The sequence below is a fragment of the Mandrillus leucophaeus genome, unplaced genomic scaffold, assembly GCF_000951045.1.
Source record: "Mandrillus leucophaeus isolate KB7577 unplaced genomic scaffold, Mleu.le_1.0 Scaffold300, whole genome shotgun sequence".
NCBI lineage: Eukaryota > Metazoa > Chordata > Mammalia > Primates > Cercopithecidae > Mandrillus > Mandrillus leucophaeus.
Window position 1 is genome coordinate 2,729,579 of NW_012103144.1, and position 11,255 is coordinate 2,740,833.

Sequence of the window (11,255 nt, forward strand, 5' to 3'; positions counted from 1 at the left end):
ATATATATATATAAAATAATCTATCATGATAATTTAATAGGAAAAGTTTAAAATATCTTATGTTTTTAAACTAATAAAGTGACTTTGAAGTCAATAAGAATGCTGAAAACAAACTGTGTATATTTTAGTCTTTCCTAATGTTTTTATGTTCTTCTTTTATTCTACTCAAAAGGCAAACATTTTGTTTCCATGGTTTGAGAATTTAGTATATTGAATTATGATAGACTTTTATTTCTGATTTGCCTTTGTACTTGATTAAGTGATTGAAATCCGGTTTTAATAAAATATACATTTTTTTCTAAAGACTTACTCTAGATGAACAAACAGATGTATATCATATAATAATATTATATCATAATAAATATGCTGTTCTCTTTCTTTAATGACACTTGTTTAAAAATATAGATACGGGTCCAACATCCCTTGTCTGAAATGCTTGGAACCAGAAGTGTTTTGGATTTTGGATTTTAAAATATTTGTATCACATACCTTCCCAGTTAAGCATCCTAAATCTTGTTTTTCTTTTTGAGACGGAGTCTCGATCTGTCGCCTAGGCTGGAGTGCAGTGGCCAGATCTCAGCTCACTGCAACCTCCGCCTCCTGTGTTCAAGGAATTCTCCTGTCTCAGCCTCCTGAGTAGCTGGGACTACAGGTGTGTGCCACCATGCCCAGCTAATTTTTGTATTTTTAGTAGAGACGGGGTTTTGTCATGTTGGCCAGGTTGGTCTTGAACTCCTGACCTCAGGCGATCCGCCTGCCTCAGCCTCCCGAAGTGCTAGGATTACAGGAGTGAGCCATCACAGCTGGCCAGGCATCCTAAATCTTAAAATCCAAAAATCTGAACTCTGAAATGCTCCAATGAACATTTCCTTTGAGCATCATGTGGGTTCTCAAAAACTTTTGGATTTCAGAGTATTTTGGATTCAAAATTTTCAGATTTGGGATTCACAACTGTATAAACACACTAATTGGTTTTCTAACAACTAATGGTCAGAATGAGAATCCTTTCATGAATAACATATTTTATTTTCTACCAATCAAGTGGAAAAAACAAACTTAAGACTCATTTGATAATCACTACACTAAAAGGTTGAAAATGACTTAAAAATATTTTTTATAGTTTATAAAACTATACTTTCTATAAAAAATGAAAGAACTGAAATTCTTCAGACAATATTTTATGTATTTTAAAAATATTTTAAAAATGTTTTAAATGTTTTGTAGAGAAAGGGTCTCACTATGTTGACTAGGCTAGTCTCCTAACCTCAAATGATCCTCCCACCTAAACCTCCCCAAAGTACTGGGATTACAAGTGTGAGCCACTGCACCCAGCCAGACAATATTTTGGATATTTATTTCATTTGCCTATTCTACTTTGTCTAAAGCATGCACAATAGGAATATCTATTTTTAAAAACTGATATCTTAATTCTGAAGAAAAAAAGGTTCTGACATTATTTTTAAAATGTGTCAAAGTCCATACCTGATTTCTTAATGATGAAAGAATGTATTCCTTTTCACAATGGGTAATTCTCTTGTGTTTTTGTGGTGTGTCACTAACTAACCAGATCCACAAAAGAAACCAAAATATTCCAATAGTACCTTAAAATAGAAAAATAATAGTTAGATAAAATTAGAATGTACCAAATAAAAAACAAAACAAAACAAAAACACAAAATTAGAATGCACCAACAACAATTTTTATATGTCTTGAAAAATTATGTAACTATAAATTCAATGTAAAACTGACTTCAGTTTGGATTCAGTTTAATGGGATAATTGCTATAACTGTATTATTGCTTATACATTTTGAAGAAAACAACTTTTTTTTTTTTGGAGATAGAGTCTTTGCTCTGTCGCACACGCTGGAGTGCAGTGACGTGATCTCAGCTCACTGCCATCTCCGCCTGCCGGGTTCAAGCAACTCTACTGTCTCAGCCTCCTGAGTAGCAGGGACTATAGGCACATGCCACCACACCCGGCTAATTTTTGTATTTTGAGTAGAGACGGGGTTCCACCATGTTGGCCAGGCTGGTCTTGAACTGCTTGACCTTGTGATCCACCCACCTCGGCCTCCCAAAGTGCTGGGATTACAGGTGTGAGCCACTGCGCCCCGCCAGAAGAAAACAACTTTTAACTTCATGACTTTGCCTATCAGGGTCTACCAGACAAACCTTTTTGAAGATATATTTCCACAGTCTACATATTTCCAAAGGTGTCTGTTTTTGTTAGTTGATTTTTAAATTTTGATTGCAGATACATTTCTTGCATGACACGTCTATGTGAAAATCTAATTTACTAAAAATGTGTATCATGCTGCCAAGGAAACAGAAATAAAATGCCTTGGGACTAAGTAAAAAGAAGAAAAAAAAAAAAACAACAAACATTAAAACTACCAAGTGAGAACATCCTACTTTGCTTGAGAAGAAACTTAAAATACCCAAGACAGTGATTTTTTTGATAGCAAATGTACTATTTAAGTCCAGGATCAGGAGTCATTTCTACTGAGAAATATTCCAAAACAAACATCAGGTCATAATTCAAATAGGTCAAGTAAACCATACCAACTTGAAAAACAGGTTATCAGGAAATGTTTTAGAACTCTGTTTCCGTAATTTGGAAGATATATTTTTAACACATTATTAGGCTACTATTATTATATTTTGAATTTGTTACATTATAATTCAGCTAAAGTTTTAAACTTACCAAAAAAGTAGAAGACATAAGTCCAATTCATGTAGTAGCAAATTATTCCAGAAAGAGGAAGAGAAATTACTGTCCCAAGCTGTGCTCCTAGAACAACACATAAGACTATTTTATAAACTTTGGAGAGAAACAAAGATAGGACAGACAGGTCTACTGCTTACAGATGATGGGTAACAGGCTGGGCACAGTGGATCATGCTGGTAATCCCTGCACTTTAGGAGGCTGACGCGGGTGGATCACCTGAGCCTAGGAGTTTGAGACCAGCCTGGGCAATATGGCAAACTACTATCTGTACTAAAAATACAAAAATTATCTGGGCGTGGTGGTGGTGCACGCCTGTAGTACCAGCTACTTAGCTACTTGGGAGGCTGAGGTGGGAGGATCGCTTCAGCTGTTGAGGCTGCAGTGAGCAGCAACTGTGCCACTGCACCCCAGCCTGGAGTGAGACCCTGTCTAAAAAAAAAAAAAAAAAAAAGCCTAACATTTGGTCCCATAGAAACAAGATTAGAAAAAAGATATAGAGGTAGTGTAACAGGACAAGCAAAGGAATGGAAGTAGGAAAGCAGAGAGTAGTAGGCTTGGGAACTCCATTTGGGTAAAGGAAAGAAAAAGAAGATAAAGCTGGAAAAACAGGTTGGACTTTGACAGTGGAATAGTTACTGAGTACCTACTCCAAGCTAGGCACTATCTGCCAGAGATATAAGGCTAGCTGCAATAAAGCAGTGAAGACTGTAAAGAATCTTGCCCTTAGTGCAAGGAGTTTGGGATTTATTCAATAGGTAAAGGGGAACCTTAGATAGTACCTGTTCTTGAACCTATCATCAGATTTCTCATATCAATCTCCACATAGCTGCAAGAATAATCTTCTTAAAATGTAATTGAATCATGCTTCTTAAAAAACAATCTACATTCTTTCCTGTAGTCTATAAGACCTGATATAACCCGACTCTTATCTCTTTGTCTAACCTCATCTTATGCCATTATCCTCCTTACTCACTGAGTTCTAGCGACCCAAAGTAGTTTTCCATTTGTTTAAACCTTTATGTTATTTCTTGCCTGAGTGCCCCCGTACATGCTGTTCTGATTGGCTGAAATGCTCTTCTCCCTGCATGAATGGTTTGTTCTTATCCTTCAGATTTTAGCTTAAAAGTACCACAGAGAGGCCTTTTCTCAACTACTATATTTAAAAAGCAGTCAGGTGGAAAAATTTTAATTCAGTCAATGAAAGAAAGGCTAGAATATCTTATGCAATCTGGTAAAATTATAATTCACATATATAAAACTCATCTTATCTCACCTGTAGATCAAAATGATGGCAAATAAAGATGCATAGAAAAAAGACACATGAAGAGAGGGGTTGAGAATCATGATATATTCATTAGTTAACCAAAACAGAAATCACAATTTAAGGACAAAAACATTCAATTTTCTAGCTACTGGCCTTTTTTTTCCTTTTTATTAAAAAGCATCTCTAAACAAGCAAAAATAAATTTTAAAAACCCCAAAAAAGTAAACAGAAAAAGAAAAAAAAAGAGCATCTTTATACCAATATCTGAAAAGGCAACATACTTTGAAATAGATGATGGCAGATGGGGAAAATGACATTAGTCAATTAAGCCACATTACTATAAGTTCTTGAGCCAAAGAGAAAAATTGGTAATAAAGTTGTACTACCGAAACTTAATGTTCTCCCCAAAGGGGCATCCAATCCGACACTGCATCATTCTGGTATGCAGGCAGTTTTTCCCCAAGGTTGATATATACATAACATGTTACAGCAAAGTTTGATAATTGTTATCTCACCTGCATATGAAATGCTAAGAAGCTTGCTTCTTTCAAGAGGGGGAGCCCAAGAAGACCACATGGCATGCATGGCTGGAAATGTAACACCCTGAGAGAAGGGAACATGATATTTCTGATGAAATGTAAGGTAGTTTTGTTAATGTTTTAATGTAAGTTAAGTATTTTGCTACAGAAGCATTTTCTGCATCAGAATAAAACCAGAATCAGGTTCCATGAAGTGAGATATTTTTATAGTGTTAAGTGAAAATACCTTAAAATGAAATACTTTCAGAATTTGAGGGCTGGGTGTGGTGGCTCATGCCTATAATCCCAGCACTTTGGGAGGCCAAGGCAGGAGGATTGCTTGAGCCCAGGAGTTCGAGATCAGCCTGGGCAACATAGTGAGACCCCATCTCTTAAAAAAAAAAAAGTAAAACTCCCCAAAGATCCATGGATTTTGGAACTGGTTTGAAGATGACAAGATAAGGGTTACAATAAATCTAAAATAGTTGTACTGAGTGAGGACATAAAGGGATCACGCTCAAGGTTAATTTTATTCATTCACTTTATTAATCACCTGAATGAAAGGGAATATTACTAAGTTACAACTTTAAAAAATACTGAGCTAATACTTTGGGATACTGAAAAAAAATTCAAGTTGACAACCAACTGGAAAAACAGTCCTATTAAAAAAAGGATGAATTAAATCAGCATGTTTACAGCCTTTTTTCTTTTTTTTCCTGCGATAACGAGCCTAGTAGATGCCAATTACTGACACGGAGAGCTAATGAGATGTGGAAAGAGGCAGTTTCATAGAGACTGGTTAAATGAGGAGATACCACAGGAGAGTGAGAGAGAACAGCTCTCCTTGGACACTCTCTGTGTCACTTCAGAAAGATTAGTTAACCTCCTTGAACTTCAAGGCAGTTGCATAATTGTTGTAAAAATAAATGGTAGCTAGTGCTATTATTAGTGGAGAGAAGAATAAATGTTTTAATACTTTATACTTTCAGCTGACTCTTTCAAAACCAAAAACAAACAAACAAAAGGGAATTAAAAAACGTAATACCAATGGAAGGCAAAGATGACTTAGGTACATTGCAGATCAGTAAGAATCTATCTCATGGAGCATCCACAGGATGAGTCATTATAGAAGAAAACTTAAGATGTCTGGAAATGCCCACAGAGATTATGTTGTAGAAAACTTTATTATAAAACCTAGGGACAATGTAGGCATATTTATGGTGAATCAGATGGTAGGAAAGAAAGATAGTAATCTAAGTGTCCTTTATGAATGAGGAAATGCATCTGTGATACATACTGGAGGGATGAAGAAGGATGAGAGAACCTGAGTATAAACACAACTTAAATTCTATTTAGTTGTTGGCTGGACATGGTGGCTCATGCCTGTAATCCCAGCACTTTGGGAGGCTGAGGCAGGCAGATCACTTGACGTCAGAAGTTCGAGACCAGCCTGGCCAATATGGTGAAACCCTGTCTCTACTAAAAATACAAAAATTAGCCAGGTGTGATGGTACGTGCCTGTAATCCCATCTACTTGGGAGGCTGAGGAAAGAAAATTGTTTGAACTCGGGAGGCGGAGGTTGCAGTGAGCCGAGATCGTGCCATTGCACTCCAGCCTGGGCGACAGAGCAAGACTCCGTCTCAAAAACTAGAAAAAAAAGGAAATAAAATGTTACCTGAGATAACAGTAGTAATATGATCAATATGCCGTAATGTTAAATTAGTGGCATAAACTGGAAGTAAAATATGGGAATACATTCAGCAAGGAGATTCAATACTAGGATCAGAGAAAATATGCTAGATTTAAGTATATTTTACTTTGTCAAGAAGAATAGGAACCTGGTAATAGAGGAGTAATTTTAATTTTGTGATCAGGAAGGGTTTACTTTAATAGATCTCTATTGATAAGAACAAAATAAAAACATTCAGATGAATGAAACATCTTTAAGTAGTACCTGGCAATTTCCAAAGTATTCTAGCAATCCTTATCACCATATGAATTTTATATCTATCCTGTGACTGAAAACAGGGAAGGTATTTTAGTCCCAGTTTAAAAAATGATGGAACTGAGGTCTAGAGATTAGAGTTTACCTAAGGTTTCACTGTTAGATACAATAGAGCTATTATTCAAACTCTGGTCCAGTGTTTATTCCAACAGCATGATACGCTGCTACTTAAAATAATCTTCATGCTCTACACCAAGCCCAGTGGCCATTATCTTGCTTGAATTAAAGAAATGCAAGAGATCAAAATACACCTTTCCCTGGGTTTCAGAGGTAGAAGTTCAAAGTTATAAAGGAAAAGTGAAAATTATTCAGTATGGGGGTACACATGATATAATACAAAAGAAAAGTGGGACAGAAAAGAAAGACAAGAATCAAAATTTTTAAAAATGATAAAACTATTAAGAGGAGGGAAATAAAAGAGGCAAAAATTAATAATACTTCTAAAAACAGCAGAATCATAGAACTAAATTGAGATAGTTATATAAAATAATAAAATATAAAATATATGTCTCTAAGTTACAAGACCAGAAAAAATAAAAGAATAAGTGATAAAAAAGAAATTCAATGCAACTCAACAGTCTATTGTGTAAAATGTGCTTCAGACCTGGGCATCAATGATAGAACAGAGTTAAACTGTGGCAAGAGTATAAGAGGTAATGATGGCCAATCTTAACCATTTTTCTTCTTTTGAGATGGAGACTTGCTGTCATCCAGGCTGGAGTGCAGTGGAGCGATTGTGGCTCACTGCAACCTCTGCCTCCCAGGTTCAAGTGATTCTTCCACTTCATCCTCCCGAGTAGCTGCGATTACAGGTGTGCACTACCATGCCTGGCTAATTTTTTTATTTTTAGCAGAGACAGGGTTTCACCATGTTGGCCAGGCTGGTCTCAAATTCCTGACCTCAAGTGATCTGCCCACCTCGGCCTACGGGCATGAGCCACCACACTCGACCTATCTTAACCATTTATTAGTGGTTTATTTTCTTCTCTCCTAAAGTATGACCTATGAAGTCTCTTCTGGAAAAACGTTTTCTCTGGTTTTTGAGTAAAGTTTCCAATTTTGGGGTGCTCCTACTAGATACCTCATTTACCACAAACAAAATCTATTCAGGTAATTTTCTAGTTAGTCCTTTCTCTAAAAAATAAACCCCTGTTATCATCCAATGTTATTTTTTGGTTCATATTCATACCAAAGAATGATATCTTTAAGAAGAAGAGAAGGAGACACAGGGTAAGAAGTAAAACCAGAGAGAAAAGGCAATTACCTCTCCTAGTCCTTCTAGTGCTCTGAGTACAATGAGTGGTCCAACTCCTAAATCTGCAGCAATAGGAGTGAACAGGGTGAGGACAGCAGTGCCAAGGATCCCAAATCCTAGCAGCAGTTTCCCCCCTATTTTGCTGGCAGCATATCCTCCAGGAATCTGTGTGATGATGTAGCCATAAAAAAAGGAACCGAGAATCCATCCTTGAGTTTCTGCATCCCATTGGTACTTCTTACCCTACAAAAATCAGAAGAGAATAAAACAATCCTTTAAGACCTTCATGCAACAGCTCTTTTCTTTTACTGGTATGCAAGTACATATAAATGAAATTTTGAACCACTATTTTGGACTGAAGAACATGCAAACTTTCCAGTAGGTGGGTGAGTCATAACAATATAGACATACAGTATTTAGAAGTGAATGAAAAAGAACTGACAGCTGTAAACTTCAAGAAGGCTTGCAATTTTATAAAACTAGACTGCAGGATGAGCTGCAGATAGCTTTGTAATAACTATGACCAAGAAGGCTCACAAAAGAATCACAAAAAAGGCTTTGGTGTCTCTGAGTGTACTATGGCTTGGGAGGCTGCCGTCCCCCCCGGCCCTGCCTCCCCCTCCCAAAAAAAGAGTCACAGGCTTAATCCAGAAAGCTATTAAACAGAAAACTGTAGAGGCTGAGCTAGGCTTTGGGAACCAGGCTTGGTTTTCATCTTAGCTCTACTACTTACCGAATGTGTGATCTGGGAAGAGGAAATGAAATAGGCACATAAAATAAGGCTTGATGCACAGTTAATGCTGGCTATTAACATGCATACATATAGATATTAATAATATCTCCCCATTTCAGACCAAGCACTTAAACAAGCATATGGAACTATACCAAAGAGCAAGAATTTAAATCAAGCCACAAACTTCATGTGAGTAGAACCTGTGTTTTCATTAGTAGCAGCACATAGTAAGGTACTAATGAAGATTTAGTGACTGATATGAGTATCTGACATCTTTAATGCAGTGTAGCTGTATAACCAAGCCAACATGTCAAGAGCCATTCCAGGATTTCTTTCTACTGTTGATACAAGGCAGATGAAGATAAGTAGCAGGGTCAACAAAAGCACTTTGCAAAGAAAAAGACACAAAGCAAACTCATACTTTCCCTTATTTAGGGTACCAATTAGATGTTTATCTGTGGAATTCTAGGATTTCATGTACAGTCCAGCAGTGTTGTCCCTGAAGGTCACAGGTTGAAGTGGAGAAAGTGAGTGATGTGTACCCAAATGTTACTCAGCAACATTATTAAAGTTATATAGAAAGATTTTTGGAGAGATTTATTTTGTTTAGAGAGAAATCCTCCTTCCTGCTTGAATGCTCTGCTTGTAAATGATAGAGGAGATTCACCTAAGTATGAACTAGCACCTTTGTGAGCATTTAAAATGGGTGAAAATATATGCTTTTTTTTTTTTTTTTGAGACGGAGTCTTGCTCTTGTTGCCCAGGCTGGAGTGGAATGGCGTGATCTTGGCTCACTGCAAACTCCACCTCCCAGGTTCAAGCAATTCTCCTGCCTCAGCCTCCTGAGTAGCTGGGATTATACGTGTGTGCTACCACGCCCAGCTAATTTTTGTATTTTTAGTAGAGATAAGGTTTCACCATGTTGGCCAGGCTGGTCTTGAACTCCTGACCTCAGGTGATCCACCCGCCTCAGCCTCCCAAAGTGCTGGGATTACAGGCATGAGCCACTGTGCCCAGCCTGAAAATGTGCTTCTAAAAAGAATACTAGCTTTTCTTTCTGTACTATCCCCTTGTGTGATAAGCAACATAAAATGAAGTGTATATAACTTAATTATAAACAAATGATGAACACACATTGATCAATTCCACTATAACATAAGGCAGGCAAAATGACTTATGTAGCTTAGGTTAGGCATGTGTACATTCAGAAGAGAATGTCCTAAGAAACTGGCCAGTTCTTATTTTTCATCTTGCAATTGAGATTACCTAAACTCTCTTGTAGCTGTAACCCTATAAGTGATATAGGGTTATAAATAATATTCCTATAAAAGCTATTTAGAAAATTTAAAACAGTTTAATTTTCTGTTATATAAAACAGGTTTTTCCAAATTTTCTTCAAGCATGGTATGTTTACAGAGGGAATGGAAGAACTACTTCTCAAACAGATCAAGGTATATTATGGCATAGCAGTAGTAGCTATAGTTACAAGTTATTGCCCAATCAGTTCCTGGGAAAACACAAAAAGAAAGTAATTCAGAGTATACATAAACAAAGTGTGGTTTCTGTAGGATGAAAAAAGACCTTTTAATATGTTTACTTGCAAGTATTTTAGAATAATTAAAATTGTTTCCTTAAAAAATAGCACCTACCGTTTGATTATGATGAACTTTTATGGGAGCAGAATGCTCTGGACACGCCTTGGAAGTTCTATTATCTTCTAAAGTTGTATTTGAATCTACCATATCCACTAATGCAACACTCAGATTCACACGTAATGCATACACAATGAAGAAACCAAAAAAGGCCAAAACTGCTAAGTTGTAACGAGCAGAGCAGCACACTGGAGCTGAAATAAAGATTGGGGAAAATTTTTATTTATTTTTAAATTTTTATTTTTAGAGACAGGGTTTTGCCACGTTGTTCAGGCTGGTCTTGAACTCCTGGACTCAAGCCATCCACCTACCTCAGCCTCCTAAAGTGCTGTGATTATAGGCATTGGCCACCACACCCGGCTGCTTTAATTAAAAGAGTTAATTACACGATATTGTCTAAATAATGAAAAAGGTTGCTTCTGAAAAGTACAAAAATAATTAAGAAAAAATTTTAAAGAATATTCTTAGATTAAGCAAATCCAAGAAACATTTATCAAAGATTAGCTGTTCCTCGTATCTGTAGTTTTGGTAAAAATTTCACACATGAGAGCCTGAACTATAAGAAAGTTCATTAAAACATGGAGGTACTAGTTTTATCACCTTTGCTGAGAAAAAGATCTATTCCAGATTCAAACTGAACCCCTATTCGTTGTCAGCTGGCAAAAATATACGGCATGAGAAAAGCAGGTAAGGAGGTTTAATGGCGTTACTATTCCTGAAAAACTATCTGAAACATGGTCAAAAAGTACTTGAGTACTTACAACGACATGATATATTACTGACTATGAGTTAGTAGCCATCTCATTGTTAAGTGTAGCATAGCAAAAAAAAAATGAATGCCAAGGGTAGGGCATGAAATTTCTGTTGATAAATTTCTTACCTCGAAGAGTATCCTCAAAGGCTGGGTTTGAATCAGAAGCCATGATTAATACTTAAAGCCATCATAAACTAAATGCATTTAAGAATCTAGAAGCAAACTTGCAGAACCTATGACAGTTGCAGCATCTGTGACAGTTGCTCAGTATTTATCAAGCTTAAAGGGCTCACAGTAAAAAGGGAAATAAGTCAATGTACCACGATGATTAAAAAAAAAAAAAA

At 36.5% G+C, this 11,255-nt stretch overlaps 1 protein-coding gene across 1 annotated transcript in view; it reads right to left on the reverse strand.

The window, feature by feature from the left end:
* SLC17A5 (solute carrier family 17 (acidic sugar transporter), member 5) overlaps positions 1–11,255 on the reverse strand; it is a 72,097-nt gene that overhangs the window by 52,716 nt on the left and 8,126 nt on the right. Inside the window, exons 2-6 of the mRNA XM_011987116.1 lie at positions 10,155–10,351; positions 7,782–8,015; positions 4,509–4,596; positions 2,706–2,792; positions 1,483–1,601 (exon numbers count right to left, since the gene is read on the reverse strand). Coding sequence (XP_011842506.1) covers positions 1,483–1,601; positions 2,706–2,792; positions 4,509–4,596; positions 7,782–8,015; positions 10,155–10,351 — 725 coding nt within the window. The remainder of the gene's footprint in view (positions 1–1,482; positions 1,602–2,705; positions 2,793–4,508; positions 4,597–7,781; positions 8,016–10,154; positions 10,352–11,255) is intronic.